At 44.8% G+C, this 23,147-nt stretch overlaps 2 protein-coding genes across 2 annotated transcripts in view; one reads left to right on the top strand and one right to left on the bottom strand.

Annotated features, from left to right (window-relative positions):
- Positions 1–2,231, top strand: part of LOC119330749 (RNA exonuclease 4-like) — a 5,524-nt gene extending 3,293 nt beyond the window's left edge. Inside the window, exons 3-7 of the mRNA XM_037603876.1 lie at positions 670–778; positions 877–965; positions 1,037–1,101; positions 1,174–1,252; positions 1,679–2,231. Coding sequence (XP_037459773.1) covers positions 670–778; positions 877–965; positions 1,037–1,101; positions 1,174–1,252; positions 1,679–1,846 — 510 coding nt within the window. The 3' untranslated portion in view covers positions 1,847–2,231. The remainder of the gene's footprint in view (positions 1–669; positions 779–876; positions 966–1,036; positions 1,102–1,173; positions 1,253–1,678) is intronic.
- Positions 2,232–4,126: 1,895 nt separating this feature from the next.
- LOC119327478 (BTB/POZ domain-containing protein At1g30440-like) lies at positions 4,127–9,536 on the bottom strand. The gene is made up of 4 exons (XM_037600578.1): positions 8,856–9,536; positions 6,864–6,933; positions 5,395–6,621; positions 4,127–4,894 (listed from the first exon to the last, which is right to left on the bottom strand). Exons 1-4 carry the CDS (start codon positions 8,912–8,914, stop codon positions 4,319–4,321), a joined length of 1,932 nt encoding a protein of 643 aa, XP_037456475.1. The 5' UTR covers positions 8,915–9,536; the 3' UTR covers positions 4,127–4,318.
- Positions 9,537–23,147: the final 13,611 nt, after the last annotated feature.

Here is a 23,147-nt window from a genome sequence, read left to right as displayed (position 1 = left end):
CCCTGATAAAGGCCACGTGAGGAGCCCTCCTCGATGTCTAGCCGCGGTTCAACGGTGTTGTTGTTGGGGCCCGGCACCAGTCAAGCGAGATCCACGTGTCATGGAGAGAAGGGAGCAATGAGGTCCCTCCCTGACAGCGGTGGCACGTGTGAGCCTAGCGATGGTTCGGTTGTGGCGTCATTGGAGCCTGGCTCCAGCCCGGTGAGATCCACGTGTCGTAGAGAAAGGGGAGCAGTGAGGATCCCTCCCTGATAGCGGTGGCACGTGTGAGCCTAGCCATGGTTTGGTAGTGGCGTCATTGGAGCCTGGCTCCAGCCCGGCGAGATCCACGTGTCGTGGAGAGAGGGGAGCAGTGAGGTACCCAGCTGGGTTACACGAGAGTGGAGAAAGGTGGGTCGTGTGAGTGGGAAAAGAGAGGTGGGTCATGTGTGTGGTACATGTTGATGCAGTTGCACTCGTCATTATCAGCGGGGATCAAATGACGGTGGTGGGGAGCACCTGGTGTAGGGTTCCGGTGGTATGTGCCGGCGGTGGTGGACAAAGTAGATGTAGAGTACAGTGTGTATTGGAGGACGATGAAGAGAGGGAGGTCTATGTATTGGAGTTCATATGCTGAAATACTTTTCTTAGTATATTCGTACCCTCTAATGTTATTCTGCTTTCTGTTAGGTTAATTCCTTTGGCAACGTAGTATATGATGAATATGTGCGACCAATGGAGCGAATTGTGGACTACCGTACCCATATTAGTGGGATTAGACCTAAGCACATGAATAAAGGTAATGTCATTAGTATATTAGCACTATGTGTTATTATATTTTTCTGTTGAGGTTTGCTATTTGCATGGGTCATGCAACACCATTTTATGATACTACAGCCAAAGATTTCTCGATCGTTCAGAAGGATATAGCTGAGCTTATCACAGGAAGGGTTCTTGTTGGACATGCCTTACACCATGATCTTAAGGTTGTTACGGATCTTAACCCCATTCGTGAAGCACTTTGTTATGTTGTCTAATGTGGTACAATCTTTGCCAGGTCCTGCTACTAGGCCACCCAAAAAAGGACATAAGAGACACCTCAGAATATGAGGTTTTCCGACGGTTAGATGGTCTTCTAAATATCTACTCTTACTAAGATTGCTTAGCACTGTAGTGACATGTGTTTCAATTTAGGGAGGGCAAGCGGAGATCGTTGAAAGATCTTGCTGCTCAAGAACTTTCTGTTAAGATACAGCAGCAAGAGCACTGCCCGGTATGTGTGATACTGTACTCATAATGTATTTTTATATGGTGTTTAAGCCTCGAGTTCAGTTTTGAGCCCCTCAACAGTATATTTTGGTTTATTTTAGCCCATTCCAATCCTCTTTTGCTTCAATGACTAATAAATCAGTGTCGCGCCAACAAATTGTGTTAAGTTGAACTAGAATGATTCAGGAGCTTACTAAACAACATTTAATGTTGAGTGCTTGATTATACAAACGCAAATAGACCAGGGGCTTATTATGAAATTTGTCTTGTTTATCAACTATGTGATTGGTTCTTGTGATCCATAGCTTACCACTCGTTCACATAGCCACTTGCTAGTAGACTGAAAATTCATTATCCTAGTCTAACACTTTCCTGCTCATATTAGTTGTGTCCATAACTAGTTTGCATGGTGATTTTGGTAACCGTATAGATTGAGGATGCTCGCGCAGCAATGTTCATTTACAAGAAGCACAAGAAAAGTTGGGAGAAGAACAAGAAAGAGCAATTCAGGTTCAAGAACAAGCAGAAGAAGCGAGGCAGTAAGAAATCTGCTGAAGCCAATGAGAAGGACCCCAATGTCCCAATAGTTCTACTCTAGGAAATATAGATGTAGGGGGCCAGGGCCAAGCCAGTGTCGTTCTTAACATGGATTTCACGACGCCAAAGGGTATGCCGTCGTGTGGGAATTTCAGATGACCCTGTCAAGAACTCAAGATCAGCACGCCAACCTGGGAATTTTCTCCAGATGAACCATGAACTTGGGTACCATGCCGGACCGGGTAGATGGATATCTGTTGATTCTGATTTCTTTACGCCGCATCTGTTTCAGGGATTGATTGAAAATTGTGTGGTTGATCATTCCCCACATCACGTGTGACGAAACTTCGCACTTGCATGCGGGTTCTGTAACAAGATATTTACATGATCAGCTGAAAAATGTCGCAGCCGATAATATTTGGTTGTTGGTAATTGCATTTTGAGTACTTGGGTTGGCTTATAACTAGAGTAGATGGCACGTGCACTCATCATAACCGGTGCGAGTTGCACGTGATCGAGTCCCACGGCAGAGCCCCATTGTCAAACCTTCACGAACTGTACGGAGGAAGAGTGGACGCTGAGATCGGCGATCAACGGCAAGTGGGCAAGTGAACCACCTACGAGGAACGTACAAATCACGTGTGAGGTACAAAGTTGAGTCATCTATTTTGGAACTGAGGGAGTAGGTCCTGGCATCCCGCAACTCGAGCCGTGTCACCTGAAAGAAGTAGGTCGATGCCGGTGATGACTGCGTCCTCACGCATCGTTTTCCTTTCTTGAAGGCGCCTTCATATATCTTGCTTACTATCGCTCTAGTCATGTTAGGGCATTTCTAGCTAATCCCTAAAAAATAATCTCCATTCAAGTAAATCTTTAGGCCCTCTTTGATTTGAAGGATTTTCAGAACGTAGGAATAGAAAATAAAAAGGATTTGAGTGGCATGTCCACTTGAATTCTATAAGATTTGCATAGAGTGTTTGATGCTATAGAAAAAACAAAAAAATTGTAAATTTTTTTGGAGTGGATGCTTGATTTTCAATGAAATGTGGTTCACTTGATTTCATAGGAAAATTCCTATAGAATTCAATCATGTGAATCAAACGATCAACATAGGAAAAAAAATCCTAAGGATTCTAACCCTTTAAAAATTCTATGAAATTTCTTTGAATCAAAGGAGCCGTTATGCTCCACCAAGTTTTGATCGGTTCTAACCGATCCACTAAACTTAGCGAAGTAAAATATAAATTTGCATAAATTTAACCTAGTTTCAACCGAAATTTGCATACATTTAAACATAAATTCAATATAGTTTTGACAATCGAACATTAAACATAAATTTAAATTTAAACTACACTAGACTACTCATCGGCCATAGTGGAGGTCGAGCCAATCTTTCTCAACAGGCCACCGCTGGTGAGACATGGATCCGGGCCGCCACTCCTTGAGGTCGAACTCCTACTCCTCCATGCCTTCCTCCTCGCCGCCTTGCACCTCATCGTTGGAGATGACGATGACCTTCCCGCCATTGTCGGTGAATATCGCCCGCTTCGCCTCCACGAGCTTGGGGTGCTAACGGCGGAGGTCCACCATGTATGCCTTGTCAACGGCCTCCGCCTTGAGGCGCTCCCTCGCCTCTCGGTCATCCCGAGCCATCGCCGCACTCACCACACCCGGCGCCAGTAGGACGAGGTGGACCGGCGCCGTCCCAAACGGGAAGTTGAGCCTCACGGTGGCGCCATGGAACCGGACTTGCCACCAGTCATATTCCATCGCTGCGAGCTCCGCCGTGTGGAACGACCCGACCCACTTCCTCGTGTGGGTCTACCGGTCGGTGATCTTCTCTACCCATCTCCCCCGCGCGCGCTGTCGGACGCCAATGTATGTCCTCTGCGGCGCCCGTGACGGAGCGAGGTCCAGAAAGTCGGCAAACCGGGCGGGGGCCGGCGGATCGGGCATGGCGGCACGGATCCGTACCGCGGCGGCTGAGGATAATTTATCCTCCTCTAAGGCAGATTGGGGATCGTCTAGGTGCTGGCGCATTTTTACTCCTCTAACCAGTTATTGGGGATTCGGTTAGAAATGCCCTTAGATGGTGTTGGCGTTCGGTGTTGGTTCATGTTGATTTTCGGCCTTGGTTTTTCTTATAAACCGGTAGCTCTGTATTTACTTTTTTCTCTTAATGAAATCCACAGAGCTCCTGCCTTGCTCGTAAAGTAAAATAAAAGAAGTGGGCAAATATCCCGATCACATCTAGGGAGGACTGCCTACCACTACCGATAGGGACGGGACACATTAATCAAGATGAACTAGCAATCCTAGAGACGAGACACATGATACAAGATGTTACCGCTGCCACCATGGCCATGCGTGCGTAATATACAGGGTGGCTGTTAAAAACTTAGAATGAGGTCTCAACAACTCATTTTCTTCTTTCAGTTCTTCGTTCATAGGTGGTGGTGGTATGTAAAAAGCATCTAACAAGTTCACCGGCAAAACACCAAACTCAGAGTACAGAGTAACACAAGCGATGTTGCTAGGCCTCTATGGACAGGTTCTTCTTGTGTCTGCTCAGCTTCAGCCGGGGTGTGGCATCAACTTTCACCACAGCCAGCCTCTCGTCGTCGCTCGCCGTTGTCACCTTCGCGGGGGTAGCATCCTTGGCGGTGCTGCAGATCTGCGGCCTTGTGCCAAGGGAGAACAGCCTGCCCTTGCCGGCGCTCCTGCTGCGGCCCAGCCTCGCAATCTCCTCCCGCATGGTGGAGCACTCCTTCTCCAGCTCGGCCACCCGCTGCTTCATGCCGTCCATGCCCTCGCGCAGGGCCTGGTTCTCCCTGGCGGCCAGGGGCCAGCCGACACCGCCACGGTGCTGCTCACTAGAGGTTGGCATGCCAAGCTGCCTCGATCCGCCCTCGAGGTTCTCGGAGATCATCAGGCACTCCGCGATGGAGCTCCGGAGCTGCAGCTGCTCGAAGAAGAGGACCTGCACGATGACCCGCAGGGGGAGACGCTCGTTCTGCGCCGCGTGGGTGCAAGCCTCCAGAGAGAGCTTCTGGCAGTCCATCACCCGGCAAAGCTCTTCCTTCTCCGATTCCGACAGATGGGGATGCGCCTATGTACAGGAGCAGAAACAAAACATAAACAAACATTAGCAAGGTGAACTTATGATTGATGCCACATCAAACATTACTAGCTACCTGTCGATGCCATATCAAATATTACAGATCAAACATTACTATCTATAAGCTTCGTTAACAGAAGGTAAAAGGAAGAATAGTAAGCAGTAAGCACCACCTTCATGCAACCTAAATAATGTTTCTGAACCTACTCTACTATTTCTTCAATAACCTCTTTATCCTGCGGCGCAAGCTGAATGATCACAAACCTTTACTGTACTATCTAGTTTTACTGAGAAAAGGTTTTGGAACTGAAAACAGAACAGCTATCCACCAATCCTTTCAAATATAACTCGACAAGAAGTTACAAGGATAGGAAGAACTAAGTTATGGATGCTAATCATGATTTGCCTGACTTAGGATATGCAAAAGAATTCACCTACCGGTGTGTTATTGTGTCATTGGAAACAGGGAGCAGAAATAAAAGAGTGTTTACCTTCAGATAGATGTCAACGGCGCGGTAAAGTCCATCATCTATTGGCCGAGCATAGTCTGGTATGGCGGCAGCCAAAGACACAAACTTTGGCAACTTTAGGTTGGCATCTGGTGCAACTTCAGCTAGGTAGCCGTCGATCAACTTAGCAACCATAGTAATCGGCAATAGAGATGGAGAAGCCAATAGGTGCCCATCTTCGCCAATGCCAGGAGAAGCTCCACCAGTTTCTTGATCCATTGCCAAGAAGTGGTCAAGAATCCTATGTACGCAATCCACATCATAGAGCATTTCAATGGATTCAGACATGTTTGTTATCAGAAGATCTTCCAGAGTGGCCTTGTCAAGCTGCAAACCTATCCGACGCTCCAAGTTGGACATGCAGGATGAGCTGGCTTTAAGGAAGATCGCTGTGCGCAGAAGGCCAAATAACAGCTTGCAAGATGTAACACCCCTTTGGAAAGGTAACAGCCTATCAATCTCCTCAAGAAGATACCTTTGCTCCTCTTCAGAAGGCATGGTGGTTAAAGTTGACACTGAAAGGCAGTTACTGACATCACTAATGCTTTTGCGCCGATTCAGACCAGGTAAACGCCTTTTGGCATAATGGTTAAGGGATCCAACAATAATGTCCTGATTGACGCCTCGGTATTCCATAGCTGAGATTACCTTCTTGTATAATGGAAGGCTTAAGCATGACACATCATCATACCACCAATCTGAACTGCAATTTCTTGGCCTTGCTCCAGTGCTAATACCATTCCACAAGAAGCTCCCTCCAGGACTCTGTGTGGGACCACCATACTGGGCGACAGGCCAGCCAAATACATCGGGATCAGTGCTTGATTTAGTTGCAACTGAGTCTATGCACTTCTTCACAACTTGCAATTTTTCAGCAAGATCAATGACATCATCGCAAGTATGAAGTGCCTTGATTGAATCTTTCCAGCTTTTGAGAACTGTCTGGGTAAGGAAGTTCTCTGTCTGCGCAATCAAATTTCCCTCGGCGATCTCTTCAGCCATCTCAAGATACTCAGAAGCGCAGCGAAGGTGCACAACATTGGAGGAAGTCAATTCAAACTTCACACCATAGCAGAACCTAGCAGCTAGTTCAAAAGCCTTTGCTCCCCCAGGAATATCAGATAGATCAATGGCACAGCTATCTTCTCCCTTCTCAATTTTCTCTCTGATGAGACGTTCCAGAAGGCCACTCTTTGATAATAGAGGAAACTGTAAAACAGATATCAATTGTTACAAGGTAATTTACTTCATCCTCCGCAGACATTTACATCTATTTTTTGTCTCTAAACAAAGTTGTACTAAATCAAAGACACTTATTTTGGGATGGACAGAGTAGTATGCACATATTGGTACTAGAAGTTTCCCAGAATCAAAGTAAAAATCGCACAATGCTAACAAAATTGTGTGAAAACACATGAAAGCCTTAGTGAACTTATTAGTGAATTTTTTACCTTGTGGAGATGAAAAGATTGTTCCCCAACCACCACAGTTATATCACTGGGAAGGCCAGTAGTGCAATACCTACATAACAAACATATTTCCATTAGTAATTTTCTGTTCAAACAATTTAGTTTATATAAAATAGTGTGCTTACACAGTTATAAGTTATAACTGTAGAGCATGAGGAAGTACATGAATATAAGTGGGAAAATTATTCCAGCCAAACCACATGAGATAATATTATAGATAATTTTAGTTTGTTGTACACAATCATGCAGAGCTTGAATGAGCTGCATTTAGTTCGGCCATCTATTCTAAAGTGAACATGAGCTCAATGTAGCAATTGAGCCTCGCTTGGGTGGGGGTAGATGTACAAACTCACTACCCTCCATGTCTATCCCTATTTCTTTTCTACTATTTCAACATGTAATTGTTCCTACATGTTCCAGCATTTTTGCTTCTTGGAAAAACATGGTATACTTTGGTGATCTTTGAGCTCATCAACGGAGTGAACTAAACTTAATGCACTACATAATCCAGCTGAATATCAACATCTTACATCAGCCCTAGCTTGTCTCATTAAGTTGAAAAATTTAGGGATAAAAAGGCCATGTGTTATCATGAATATTGTTCCAAATATTGGCCATGTGTTCAACCAGCATCTCGGTCAGTTAATCGCTACTCGGTGGGTCACCGAACAGCCGATTAACTGATTTCTTGGCCAATTAACTGGAAAATTCGCCTATTTGTCACTACTCAGCACCCGAACGATATGGTACTAGTTACCGATATCTTGAACATTGATCACGACCAGCTCCAAGGCACATTAATGTGCTTGACTTCCTAACTTCTAGACTGTATGAACACAGAACATGCACTAAAATATCCATGGTCAGAATTGAAAATAATAATCAAAGTTCATATGTCACAATTGTTTCTCTCTCTTGTAAATACAGTTTAGATGTATTTAGAAGTGTTGATCAAGTGATGTGCCTAATAAAGTTGGTTCTAAAAAAAGATTGCACTTAAATAGGATACAAGAGACCAAATAAGAGATTAGCTATAAGCCTTCTAACCGTAACCCAAAAGATAAAAAAAATCTCAAGTTTCAGATTTGTAGCAGTTTATTACATATTCCAGGACCGGTATCTGACGGAGTAATGCTCGGCATGATTGTGACGAGAGAACAGAATTTGGAGGCATCAATATGGCACATTTAGTGTCCAACATGTGCAGCTCCAGCAAGTACTGAACATAAGAACGGCCGGTCCCAAAAGTCAGGCGAGAGCGAGACAATATTTCTCATGGAAAGGGGGAATAAATGCTAATCCAGGACAGGCATTCTGCTCCATTTACCCACCACTGCCTTGATCTCAATAACACCCAAAAATGGTAGTATAAAAGGTAGGTTCCATTTTTCCACGAATAGATGAAGTCGTCCAAACGGTACGAGCATTGAATGCATCGAAATGACAGCCTTAGCATAATGATATTGATTAACAGGCTGTCTTTAGGTAAATAACTGGTAGTGAGTCCTCCCAGAAAGTTGCATCAGCTTAAAAACAAAAACGGTTGTAGTTTTCCTAGCTGGCCTGGGCTCGATGTTTTGATTAGAGCCTTCCATCCAGAAGGAGTTGGTTAGCATATTATAATCAGTACCCCAGATGAGGCCAACAGGAAGAGGTTGGGCCATGGATGATGCATGGGAGCTTCTAGTACACACATATGGCACCTATTCAATTATTTTTCTAATTCCTGAAAGAAGTAATGGCAGGTACATTTCCTATCGTGCCCAACCTCACACAGACAAACACTCCAATGTCTACGGTGGTAATTATGGCAGCAAATAGAGCAAGTAATGAAAACATTGCACGTATTAAAAGGTGAAGCAACTTTAATAAGATGTTAAAATTGTCATTTGCAACCATGAGGAAATGTGCAGGCTAGACATGGCAGAGGATCATGTTGGGGGAAATGAAGAAAGAGAGAGAAGCTGTTCATACCAGTCTTGACCCTGCTTCCTGAATACATCAGCCCTTGATCCCAGCTTGAGGCAGGCCATGTTAGGAGTCCCAGGTTCCAGCGGACGCCGCACTACATGAACGAGGCGGCCGGTTCCTTGGGATCAAAGGCAGAGAAAGATTCCGCCCCCCCCGCACACACCAGAACCAAATCCTCGAGAAACCAAGGGAAAGAAAATAGAAAAGGAAAGCACTTTCCCCACACAGGAACACGCACGCAAAACCTCAATCTAGCCCAAAATCCCCCGAGACGTTGCTGCGATGTGGAAGGCGAAGGGCGCCCAGATTACGCGGAGAGGACGCACGAGATTGCACATCCACTGGTGAGGAGAGATTCCGGCGACCTCTGGAGACGTGGAAAAGAAGGGCCGGCGGACCTTTGGATAACTGTGGTACCTAACTAAGCCCACCCGCCGAATTACTCCTGGATTCTGCCGCCCAAGATCCCGACTCAACGAAGGAATAGACCGTCCCGGAAGAAGAAGATGAGGAAGAGAGGTCGATGACCAGTGGTTTGTTGGTTTGTTTGTTTATGGGGACTGGAAGTGTGGGGGAGTAGGAATGTTGTGGCAGGCAGGGAAGGGGATCCAAGAACATTCTCTTCTTTGGCTCGGTGTACTAGTACTAGTAGTCCTGCCGTGGTGTGGATTTGGGTGGGCTTCACAGCTTCCTATGGAGAAAAGGACACCAAACGGAAAGGAGACGGGGAGGGGGGAGGAGGAAGGCAGCCAGGCTGTGGGCCCAGACCCAGCAGGCCCGAATGCACTTTGGCTTGGCTGCATTGTATTTTTTTTTACCAAACCTTCCCGTCGTCAAAAAAGTTTTCACCCCGCTTTATAAATAAAGCAACCACGGGGCACAAAGTTATCAAGGTACCAACCGAACAACACACACAACGCCACCGCAGGCAAAATCCAACACACACACAAACACACAACACCCAGGTTCAGCTGTGGGCACAGCACAACAAGCCCAACATACACACACGACATGCACAACACATAAACGGCGGTGGCGGCGAAGTAGAGAAGATCTAATCCGGCTCCGGTGGTGGGGAAAGCGGTGGAGCCATCCGGAGAGCCATCACACGAAGCTGGATGATGATGGAGGTGATGGCGTCTCTCTCCCTGGGGCGGCTAAGCGGCCGCCAAAGCTACAAGTAACCAGACCATTTGAACAAAGCATCAGTAGCGCGACGAAGAGGGATACGCTGAATCACAAGCTTATTCCTAACAGTCCACAGCGTCCAGGCAAGCACCCCAATGATCAGCCACCTAATGTGGCGAGCCGGAGGTGCTAACGCCTGGAGTTCGGCAAAAAAGGCGGGAAAGTTGTTGTGGTCCCAGCTTCCACCCACTATCTCACGGAAACAGTTCTAGAGGAACTGCGCGGATACGCAGGAGAAGAAGATATGGTTTGAGTCCTCTTCAGGCCCGCAGAGCAGGCAACGCCCATCACCAGGGCCGTTGCGTTTCATGATTCCAATCTACTTCCTTCGTTTCTAAATATAAGTCTTTTTAGACATTTCAAATGGACTACAACATACGGATGTATGTAGACATATTTTAGATTATAAATTCACTCATTTTGCTCCGTATGTAGGCACTTGTTGAAATCTCTAAAAGGACTTATATTTAGAAACGGAGGGAGTATTCATCTACGATCATGCCAGTACAACAAACAGTAAAGTTACATTCAGATCCGGGACACCACCTAGCCAGGTTGTACACTGAAACAAGCCGAAGGTGTGGTGTCGTCATCACCCCCCTCCCTCCCTCGTCGGGGCTGGGCAAAACTTGTTGTTAGGAGCAGATCCATCAAAGACCACCACCAACTAAATCTCGTGAAACACACCTCCACACGGCCTCCGACGATGCTAGAAGCACCACTGAGATGGGGGCTAGGCAGGGAAAATCTTATTCCATCTTCAGGGAGACGCCGTCGTCTCACTTTCATGAGCAGAACACAAATCCTAACAGATTCAAAGAAACATCTAACAACTGAGCCTTCCCGACGACAGTGGTCGGGATCCACCACACGCCCATGGCCCTTACGCCACAGGAGATGAATTAAATCGGTGTTGCCGCCGACTGTAGGCAGGAATCCTAATCTTTTGTTCGCTTGGGAGGGGAGTAGGAAGGGGTAGGCTAGCGATCGATAGCCAACTAATTTTCCATTTTTATTGATTGATAGGCTCTTGATTTTGATTCTCTATGTCCCTCTCCGCCAAACTAATTGACAACGGGGTGATGACGATGGCACGCTTTCAGCTTGCTTCAGTGTTTGTAGTCGTCGCTAGATGGCCTATGGATTTGAATGTAATTTTTATTTTATATGATGTTCGTTATACTGCCATGATTGAAGATAAATAAATTAAAAGTTTCGCGTAGAAGAAAAGATAAGAGGAGAAGATTTTTGGACAGAGAAAGTGAGGGGACGGTAAATGGTAATCCGCGTGTTTCTTGTTATACTACAAATATCAACCACCGTTGGCTACTGTGCTTTTGGCCTTTTCTTGAGGGTCTTCTACCCTCCCCGTGGTCCACAACCACAGCAGCAAATGGCCACTCGTAAGTCCTAAACACACACCCGCAAGAATCCATATGTTTCAATGTCCGTCGACAAGTTCTTGCATGTTCGAGACCGAAAGGTCTGTCGTCCCTGGTGGAGGAGATGATGGAGATCACCAACGTGCAAGTCGGGACAGCCGAGAGATTTGGGGGAGATTGACTGGCACTTCCATCCAGAAACAACTGGAATCACGTCGCAGGGGCAGGGCCGGGCCTAAGCATTCCATGTTCCATCTTTGTTTTTCATGTTCGATGAAGCAACCATGGAATTTCAGAAACAGAAACTATTAAACCGTGAGGTAGCACTAGACACTAGGCGCACTGTTGATCACTTTTGTTTGTCTTGTGGCAGCGCAAAAGGTTGTGGATTCTGCGAGGGCAGCCGCGCATGATTAGCACCATGCCATGCTCCCTCCAATCGATGCATCCCTTTCCCTTCTGTCCCAAGGCAGCAAAGATTCCCCCGGTCACAGGACAAGCGAGGCACTAATCCAGTTCCATGCTTTCTTTTCCACTTATCCTTTTTTTATTTACAAAATTGCCAAACCCATTAAGGCACAGTGAAAGAGCGGCCAGCCAGCTATGCAACTTGGCGCATGCTGGTTGGCCACGGTGAGATTTTTTATTTTATTTTTATGGAGATTATTTTTAGAAGAGGGAAGTGAGCCTTTTTCTTTTTTTTTGATAATTGTTTTCTAGTTTTTTTTTAGATGGATGTGATGTTCACGTGATGCGAGATTTTCTTTAAAAAAATTAAGATGAAGGTGATGTTTTTTTATCTTTTTTTCTTTGAGATGGGAAACACATTCACAACTTTTTCTTGAGCGGCCCGCAATAACGGTGCCATCCATGACGCCTTTACGCCCGTGGCAGGTGACCTAGGTCCAGGATGTTACACGGTCGACACGCCAGATTATAGCTTCATGGGAAGTGAGGAAAGTGCCGTGGTGGAACTCAATGATGGGGAGATCGAGGCCCTTTACCAACAGTTATGCAATCCAGCGCAAGATGCAGCCTGGCTAGTTGAAGCTCCTTTCGACCATAGGCAAAGTGTCCAAGGAAAAGTGATGCCTGGAGCGCAAAGTGGCTATCGTGGATATAATCCTGACAATACTACGGGGATAGGAATGTAGAGGCAATCGTATCTACCGAAGAATGCTGATATGAGTATGCACAGGGAATTATACAGGTTCGGGCCCTGTTCGGTGGAGGTAATACCCTATTCTGTGGTGCTCTTAGCTCTTGGCGTAAGCTACAAGTCGTGAATGTTCAACCCTCAGCCCAAGTCAAAGATCGTGGATGTCGCTTAGAGGGGGGATGAATAAGCGCTTTAAATAATTACGGTTTAGGCTTGAACAAATGCGGAATAAAACTAGCGTTTAATTTGTCAAACACAAAACCTAAAACAACTAGGCTCACCTATATGCACTGATACGTCTCCAACGTATCTATAATTTTGATTGTTCCATGCTATTATATTATCTGTTTTGGATGTTTTATATGCATTATTATGTTATTTTATATTATTTCTTGGACTAACTTATTAACCTAGAGCCTAGTGCCAATTTCTGTTTTTCCTTATTTTTGAGTTTTGTAGAAAAGGAATATCAAACGGAGTCCAAACGGAATAAAGCTTTACGATGATTTTTCTTGGACCAGAAGACACCTAGAGGACTTGGAGTCCAAGCCAGAAGGCCCACGAGGCGGTGACAAGGGTGGAGGCGCGCCCTAGGGGGGGCTACCTTGTGGCCCCCTCGGGAGTCCCCTGACCTAGATCTTCGTCCTATATATTCACATATATTCCAAAACCCTCAGAGGCATCCACCAAAAATACTTTTTCGCCGCCGCAACCTTCTGTTCCCGTGAGATCCCATCTTGGGGCCTTTTCCAGCATCCTACCGGAGGGGGATTCGATCACGGAGGGCATCTACATCAACCCTATTGCCCTTCTGATGAAATGTGAGTAGTTTACCTGAGACCTACGGGTCCATAGCTAGTAGCTAGATAGCTTCTTCTCTCTCTTTGATTCTCAATACCATGTCCTCCTCGATGTTCTTGGAGATCTATCCAATGTAATCTTCTTTTGTGGTGTGTTTGTCGAGATTGATGAATTGTGGATTTATGATCAGCTTATCTATGAATATTATCTGAATCTTCTCTGAATTCTTTATATGCATGATTTGATATCTTTGTATTTCTCTTTGAATTATCGGTTTGGTTTAGCCAACTAGATTGGTTTTTCTTGCAATGGGAGAGGTGCTTAGTTTTGGGTTCAATCCTGCGTGATTTCACCCAGTGACAAAGTAGGGGTAGCGAGACACGTATTGCATTATTGCCATCGAGGATAAAAAGATGGATCTTTCATCATATTGCTTGAGTTTATCCCTCTACATTATGTCATCTTACTTAAGGCGTTACTGTCGGTGCGAAGGACAACACCTACGGGATCACGTGGATCCCTTCTACGGGTTGGCAGGGAAGAGGGGTAGAGCAAAGAGCGGATCTAATGATCAACATGACGGAATTTTTACCCAGGTTCGGGCCGCTGAGAAGCGTAAAACCCTAGTCCTGCTTGAGTGTATATTCTGTGTTCTTGAGCTTCATCTAGCCGCTACGCATGCAAGCTGGGCCGAGAGGTTCAAAAGTCTGAATCCTCCTCCAGTATGCCATGGGCCTCCTTTTATATGTCCAAGGGGCTGCCATAGTGGCACACAGGAGCTGTAAAGTAGTTACAGTGTCTATGTTTATCACTGGCGTCTTAGGACAAGCGCATTAAATGCACTGCTTACATGCCCCTTAGCTTTATCGGGGACGGGAGTAGAACCCGTTCCGTCCATCGCCGCCCCGCTCCGTCCTGACATGAAGGAAATATGCCCTAGAGGCAATAATAAAGTTGTTACTTATATTGCCTTATATCATGATAAATGTTTATTATTCATGTTAGAATTGTATTAACCGGAAACTTAGTACATGTGTGAATACATAGACAAACAGAGTGTCACTAGTATGCCTCTACTTGACAATCTCGTTAATCAAAGATGGTTAAGTTTCCTAGCCATGGACAAAGAGTTGTCATTTGATAAGCGGGATCACATCATTAGAGAATGATGTGATTGATTTGACCCATCCGTTAGCTTAGCACGATGATCGTTACAGTTTCATTGCTACCGCTTTCTTCATGACTTATACATGTTCCTCAGACTATGAGATTATGCAACTCCCGAATACCGGAGGAACACCTTGTGTGCTATCAAACGTCACAACGTAACTGGGTGATTATAAAGATGCTCTACAGGTGTCTCCGATGGTGTTTGTTGAGTTGGCATAGATTAAGATTAGGATTTGTCACTCCGTGTATCGGAGAGGTATCTTTGGGCCCTCTCGGTAACGCACATCACTATAAGCCTTGCAAGCATTGTGACTAATGAGTTAGTTGCGGGATGATGCATTACGGAACGAGTAAAGAGACTTGCCGGTAATGAGATTGAACTAGGTATGAGGATACCGACGATCGAATCTCGGGCAAGTAACATACCGATGACAAAGGGAACAACATATGTTGTTATGCGGTTTGACCGATAAAGATCTTCGTAGAATATGTAGGAACCAATATGAGCATCCAGGTTCCGCTATTGGTTATTGACTGGAGATGATTCTCGGTCATGTCTACATAGTTCTCGAACCCGTAGGGTCCACACGCTTAATGTTCTATGACGATTTGTATTATGAGTTATGTGATTTGATGACCAAAGGTTGTTCGGAGTCCCGGATGAGATCGGGGACATGACGAGGAGTCTCGAAATGTTTGAGATGTAAAGATCGATATATTGGAAGGCTATATTTGGACATCAGAAAGGTTCTGAGTGGTTCGGGTATTTATCAGAGTACCGGAGAGTTACGGGAATTCGCCGGGGAGTATATGGGCCTTATTGGGCTTTAGGGGGGAGAGAGAGAGAGGGGGGCTGCCTAGGGTAGGTCGCGTACCCCCCAAGGCCTAGTCCGAATTGGAGTAGGGGGAGGGGCGGCGCCCCCTCCTTCCTTCTCTTCTCTCTCCCCTTCCTTCTCTCCTACTCCTACTACATGGAAGGGGGAAATCCTACTCCCGGTGGGAGTAGGATTCCCCAAGGCGCGCCATAGTAGAGGGCCGGCCCCACCCCTCCTCCACTCCTTTATATACGAGGGAAGGGGCACCCCATAGACACACAAGTTGATCATTGATCCCTTAGCCATGTGCGGTGCCCCCACCATAATCCACCTCGGTCATATCATCGTAGTGCTTAGGCGAAGCCCTGTGACGGTAGCATCATCATCACCGTCATCACGTCATCGTGCTGACGAAGCTCTCCCTTGACACTCAGCTGGATCGAGAGTTCGTGGGACGTCAGCAAGCCGAACATGTGCAGATCACGGAGGTGGCGTACTTTCAGTACTAGGATCGATCGATCATGAATACGTACGACTACATCAGCCGCGTTGTCATAACGCTTCCGCTTACGGTCTACAAGGGTATGTATACAACACTCTCCCCTCTCGTTGCTATGCATCACCATGATCTTGCGTGTGCGTAGGAAATTTTTGAAATTACTGCATTCCCCAAGAGTGGCATCCGAGCCAGGTCTATGCGTAGATGTTATATGCACGAGTAGAACACAAAGGAGTTGTGGGCGTGGGTACATACATATTTCTTGCAGTTACTAGTTGATTCTTGATTCGGCAGTATTGTTGGATGAAGCGACTCAGATCGACATTACGCGTACGCTTACGCGAGACTGGTTCTACCGACGTGCTTCGCACACAGGTGGTTAGTGGGTGTCTGTTTCTCCAACTTTAGTTGAATCGGATTCAATGAACAGGGTTCTTTCTGAAGATCAAAAAGCAATCACTATACCGCATTGTGGTTTTTGATGCGTAGGTAAGAACAGTTCTTGCTCAGCCCGTAGCAGCCACGTAAAACTTGCAACAACAAAGTAGAGGACGTCTAACTTGTTTTTGCAGGGCATGTTGTGATGTGATATGGTCAAGACGTGATGAGATATAAGAGATGATCATGTTTTGTTAAAGTTATCAGCAACTGGCAGGAGCCTTATGGTTGTCTCTTCATTGCATAAGATGCAAGCGCCATATAATTGCTTTACTTTATCGTTATGCGATAGCAATAGTTGCAAAAGCAATAGTTGGTGAGACAACCATGTGACGACATGTTGATAGAGATCAAGATGATGGCGATCATGGTGTCATGGCGGTGACGATAGAGATCATGACGGTGTTTTGGATATGGAGATCAAAGGCACAAGATGATGATGGCCATATCATGTCACATATTTTGATTGCATGTGATGTTTATCCTTTATGTATCTTATTTTGCTTAGTTCGGCGGTAGCATTATAAGATGATCTCTCACTAAATTTCAAGGTATAAGTGTTCTCTCTGAGTATGCACCGTTGCTACAGTTCGTCGTGCCGAGACACCACATGATGATCGGGTGTGATAAGCTCTACGTTCACATACAATGGGTGCAAGCCAGTTTTGCACACGCGGAATACTCGGGCTAAACTTCACGATCCTAGCATATGCGGATATGGCCTCGGAATACTGGAGACTGAAAGGCCGAGCGTGAATCATATAGTAGATATGATCAACATAGTGACGTTCACCATTGAGAACTACTCCATCTCATGTGATGATCGGACATGGTTTAGTTGATTTGGATCACGTGATCATTTATATGACTAGAGGGATGTCTATCTAAGTGGGAGTTCTTAAGTAATATGATTAATTAAACTTTAATTTATTATGAACTTAGTCCTGGTAGTATTTGCATAACTATGTTGTAGATCAATAGCTCGCGATGTAGCTCCCTGTTTATTTTTCATATGTTCATAGAGAAAAACTATGTTGAAAGATGATAGTAGCAATGATGCGGACTGGGTCCGTGATCTGAGGATTATCCTCATTGTTGCACAGAAGAATTATGTCCTTGATGCACCGCTAGGTGACGGACCTATTGCAGGAGCAGATGCAAACATTATGAACGTTTGGCAAAGCTCGGTATGATGACTACTTGATAGTTTAGTGCACCATGCTTTACGGCTTAGAACCGGGACTTCAAAAAATGCTTTGAACACCACAGAGCATATAAGATGTTCCAAGAGCTGAAATTTGTATTTCAGACTCATGCTCGAGTTGAGAGGTATGAGACCTCCGACAAGTGTTTTGCCTACAAGATGGAAGAGAATAGCTCAACCAGTGAGCATGTGCTCAGAAGGTCTGAGTACTACAATCGCCTGAATCAAGTGGGAGTTAATCTTCCAGATAAGATAGTGATCGACAGAGTTCTCTAGTCACTATCGCCAAGTTACTGGAACTTCGTGATCAACTATAATATGTAAGGGATGATGAAAACAATTCCTGAGCTCTTTGCGATGCTGAAATCAGTCAAGGTAGAAATCAAGAAAAGCATCAAGTATTGATGGTTGACAAGGCCACTAGTTTCAAGTAAAAGGGCAAGGGAAAGAAAGGGAACTTCAAGAAGAATGGCAAGCAAGTTGCCACTCCCATGAAGAAGCCCATGCTAGACCCAAGCCTAAAACTGAGTGCTTCTACTGCAAAGGAAATGGTCACTGGAAGTGGAACTGCCCTAGATACTTGGCGGATAAGAAGGATGGCAAAGTGAACAAAGGTATATTTGATATACATGTTATTGATGTGTAATTTACTAGTGTTTATAGCAACCCCTCAGTATTTGATACTGGTTTAGTTGCTAAGAGTAGTAACTCGAAACGGGAGTTGCAAAATAAACAGAGACTAGTTAAGGGCGAAGTGATGATGTGAGTTGGAAGTGATTCCAAGATTGATAGGATTACCATCGCACACTCCCTTTACCTTCGGGATTAGTGTTGAACCTAAAACAAATGTTATTTGGTGTTTGCGTTGAGCATAATATGATTGGATCATGTTTATTACAATACGGTTATTCATTTAAGACAAAGAATAATTGCTATTCTATTTACATGAATAAAACCTTCTAAGGTCATACACCCAAGGTGAATGGTTTATTGAATCTCGATCTTAGTGATACACATATTCATAATATTGAGGCGAAAAGATGCAAAGTTAATAATGATAGTGCAACTTATATGTGGCACTGCCGTTTAGGTCATATTGGTGTAAAGCGCATGAAGAAACTCCATGCTGATGGGCTTTTGGAATCACTTGATTATGAATCATTTGATGCTTGCGAACAATGCCTCATGGGCAAGATGACTAAAACTCCGTTTTCCAGAATAATGGAGCAAGCAACTGACTTATTGGAAATAATACATACTGATGTATGCAATCAGATGAGTGCTGAGGCTCGCGGCGGGTATTGTTATTTTCTGACCTTCACAGATGATTTGAGTAGATATGGGTATATCTACTTGATGAAACATAAATATGAAATATTTGAAAAGTTCAAAGAATTTCAGAGTGAAGTAGAAAATCATCGTAACAAGAAAATAAAGTTTCTGTGATCTGATCATGGAGGAGAATATTTGAGTTACGAGTTTGGTCTTCATTTGGAACAATGCGGAATAGTTTCGCAACTCATGCCACCTGGAACACCACAGCGTAATGGTGTGTCCAAACGTCATAACCGTACTTTATTAGATATGGTGCGATCTATGATGTCTCTTACCGATTTATCACTATCGTTGTGGGGTTATGCATTAGAGACAGCTGCATTCATGTTAAATAGGGCACCATCTAAATCCATTGAGACGACACCATATGAATTGTGGTTTAGCAAGAAACCTAAGCTGTCATTTTTTAAATTTTGGGGATATGATGCTTATGTGAAAAAGTTTCAACCTGATAAGCTCGAACCCAAATTGAAGAAATACATCTTCATAGGATACCCAAAGGAAACTGTTGGGTACACCTTCTATCACAGATCCGAAGGCAAGATATTCGTTGCTAAGAATGGGTCCTTTCTAGAGAAGAAGTTTCTCTCGAAAGAAGTGAGTGGGAGGAATGTAGAACCTAATGAGGTAATTGTACCTTCTCCCGAATTGGAAAGTAGTTCATCATAGAAATCAGTTCCAGTGATTACTACACCAATTAGTGAGGAAGCTAATGATGATGATCATGAAACTTCAGATCAAGTTACTACCGAGCCTCGTAGGTCAACCAGAGTACGGTCCGCACCAGAGTGGTACGGTAATCCTGTTCTGGAAGTCATGTTACTAGACCATGACAAACCTACGAACTATGAGGAAGCGATGATGAGCCCAGATTCCGCAAAATGGCTTGAGACCATGAAATCAGAGATGGGATCATGTATGAGAACAAAGTATGGACTTTGATTGACTTGCCCGATGATCGCGAGTCATTGAGAATAAATGGATCTTTAAGAGGAAGATAGACGCTGATAGTAGTGTTACTATCTACAAAGCTCGAATTGTCGCAAAATGTTTTCGACAAGATCAAGGTGTTGACTATGATGAGATTTTCTCACTCGTATCGATGCTTGAAAGTCTGTCCGAATCATGTTAGCAGTTGCCGCATTTTATGAAATCTGGCAAATGGATGTCAGAACTGCATTCCTTAATGGATTTCTTACAGAAGAGTTGTATATGATGCAACCAGAAGGTTTTGTCAATCCTAAAGGTGCTAACAAAGTGAGCAAGCTCCAGCGATCCATTTATGGACTGGTGCAAGCATCTCGGAGTTGGAATATATGCTTTGATAAAGTGATCAAAGCATATGGTTCTATACAGACTTGCGGTGAAGCCTGTATTTACAAGAAAGTGAGTCGGAGCACTACATCATTTCTGATAAGTATATGTGAATGACATATTGTTGATCGAAAATAATGTAGAATTTTCTGGAAAGCATAAAGGAGTGTTTGAAAGGAGTTTTTCAAAGAAAGACCTCGGTGTAGATACTTACATATTGAGGATCAAGATCTATAGAGATAGATCAAGACGCTTGATATATTTTCAATGAGTACATACCTTGACAAGATTTTGAAGTAGTTCAAAATAGAACAGTCAAAGAAGGAGTTCTTGCCTGTGTTGCAAGGTGTGATGTTGAGTAAAGACTCAAAACCCGACCATGGCAGAAAATGGAAAGAGAATGAAAAGTCATTCCCTATGCCTCAGTCATAGGTTCTATAAAATATGATATGTTTTGTACTAGACTATTGTGTACCTGACCATAGGTTTGGCAAGATGGTACAATAGTGATCCAGGAGTGGATCACTGGATAGCGGTCAAAAATATCCTTAGTGGAATAAGGAAATGTTTCTCGGTTATGAAGGTGACAAAGAGTTCGTCGTAAAGAGTTAGGTCGATGCAAGCTTTTGACACCGATCTAGATGACTCTAAGTCTCGATCTAGATACATATTGAAAGTGGGAGCAATTAGATAGAGTAGCTCCATGCAGAGTATTGTAGACATAGAAAATTTGCAAAATACATACGGCTCTGGATGTGGCAGACCCGTTGACTAAATATTTTTCACAAGAAAAACATGATCATTCTTTGGGTGTTAATCACATGGCGATGTGAACTAGATTATCGACTCTAGTAAACCCTTTGGGTGTTAGTCACATGGAGACGTGAACTAATCACATAAATATATGAACTATTGGTGTTAAATCACATGACGATGTGAACTAGATTATTGACTCTAGTGCAAGTGGGAGACTGAAGGGAATATGCCCTAGAGGCAATAATAAAGTTGTTATTTATATTTCCTTATATCATGATAAATGTTTATTATTCATGCTAGAATTGTATTAACCGGAAACTTAGTACATGTGTGAATACATAGACAAACAGAGTGTCACTAGTATGCCTCTACTTGACTATCTCGTTAATCAAAGATGGTTAAGTTTCCTAGCCATGGACAAAGAGTTGTCATTTGATAAGCGGGATCACATCATTAGAGAATGACGTGATTGACTTGACCCATCCGTTAGCTTAGCACGATGATCGTTACAGTTTCATTGCTGCTGCTTTCTTCATGACTTATACATGTTCCTTAGACTATGAGATTATGCAACTCCCGAATACTGGAGGAACACCTTGTGTGCTATCAAACGTCACAACGTAACTGGGTGATTATAAAGATGCTCTACAGGTGTCTCCGATGGTGTTTGTTGAGTTGGCATAGATTAAGATTAGGATTTGTCACTCCGTGTATCGGAGAGGTATCTCTGGGCCCTCTCGGTAGTGCACATCACTATAAGCCTTGCAAGCATTGTGAATAATGAGTTAGTTGCAGGATGATGCATTATGAAACGAATAAAGAGACTTGTCGGTAATGAGATTGAACTAGGTATGAGGATACCGACGATCGAATCTCGGGCAAGTAACATAGCGATGACAAAGGGACCAATGTATGTTGTTATGTGGTTTGACCGATAAAGATCTTCGTAGAATATGTAGGAACCAATATGAGCATCCAGGTTCCGCTATTGGTTATTGATTGGAGATGAGTCTCGGTCATGTCTACATAGTTCTCGAACCCGTAGGGTCCGCACGCTTAACGTTCTATGACGATTTATATTATGGGTTATGTGATTTGATGACCGAAGGTTGTTCGGAGTCCCGGATGAGATCGGGGACATGACGAGGGGTCTCGAAATGTTCAAGATGTAAAGATCGATATATTGGAAGGCTATATTCGGACATCGGAAAGGTTATGAGTGGTTCGGGTATTTATCGGAGTACCGGAGAGTTATGGGAATTCTCCGAGGAGTATATGGACCTTATTGGGCTTTAGGGGAGAGAGAGGGGCTGCCTAGGGCAGGCCGCATGCCCCCCAAGGCCTAGTCCGAATTGGACTAGGGGGAGGGGCAGCGCCCTCTCCTTCCTTCTCTTCTCTCTTCCCCTTCCTTCTCTCCTACTCCTACTACATGGAAGGGGGAATCCTACTCCCGATGGGAGTAGGACTCCCCAGGGCGCGCCATAGTAGAGGGCCGGCCCCTCCCCTCCTCCACTCCTTTATATACGGGGGGGCACCCCATAGACACACAAGTTGAACGATAATCCCTTAGCCGTGTGCGGTGCCCCCCTCCACCATAATCCACCTCGGTCATATCATCGTAGTGCTTAGGCGAAGCCCTGCGACAGTAGCATCATCATCACCGTCATCACGCCGTTGTGCTGACGAAGCTCTCCCTCGACACTTAGCTAGATCGAGAGTTTGTGGGGCGTCACCGAGCCGAACGTGTGCAGATCACGGAGGTGCCGTACTTTCGGTACTAGGATCAGTCGATCGTGAAGACGTACGACTACATCAACCGCGTTGTCATAACGCTTCTGTTGGGGAACGTAGCAGAATTTTAAAATTTTCTACGCATCACCAAGATCAATCTATGGAGTCACCTAGCAACGAGGGAGAGGGGAGTGCATCTACATACCCTTGTAGATCGCGAGCGGAAGCGTTCAAGAGAACGGGGTTGATGGAGTCGTACTCGTCGTGATCCAAATCACCGATGACCTAGCGCCGAACGGACGGCAGCTCCGCGTTCAACACGCGTACGGTTGGGAGAGACGTCTCTTCCTTCTTGATCCAGCAAGGGGAGAGGAGAGGTTGATGGAGATCCAGCAGCACGACAGAGTGGTGGTGGAAGCAACGGTGTTCTCGGCAGGGCTTCGCCAAGCTCAGCGAGAAGAGAGAGGTGTCACGGGAGGGAGAGGGAGCCGCCAGAGGCTAGG

Source organism: Triticum dicoccoides, chromosome 7A, assembly GCF_002162155.2.
Source record: "Triticum dicoccoides isolate Atlit2015 ecotype Zavitan chromosome 7A, WEW_v2.0, whole genome shotgun sequence".
NCBI lineage: Eukaryota > Viridiplantae > Streptophyta > Magnoliopsida > Poales > Poaceae > Triticum > Triticum dicoccoides.
This window is presented reverse-complemented; position numbering and strand designations above follow the sequence as displayed.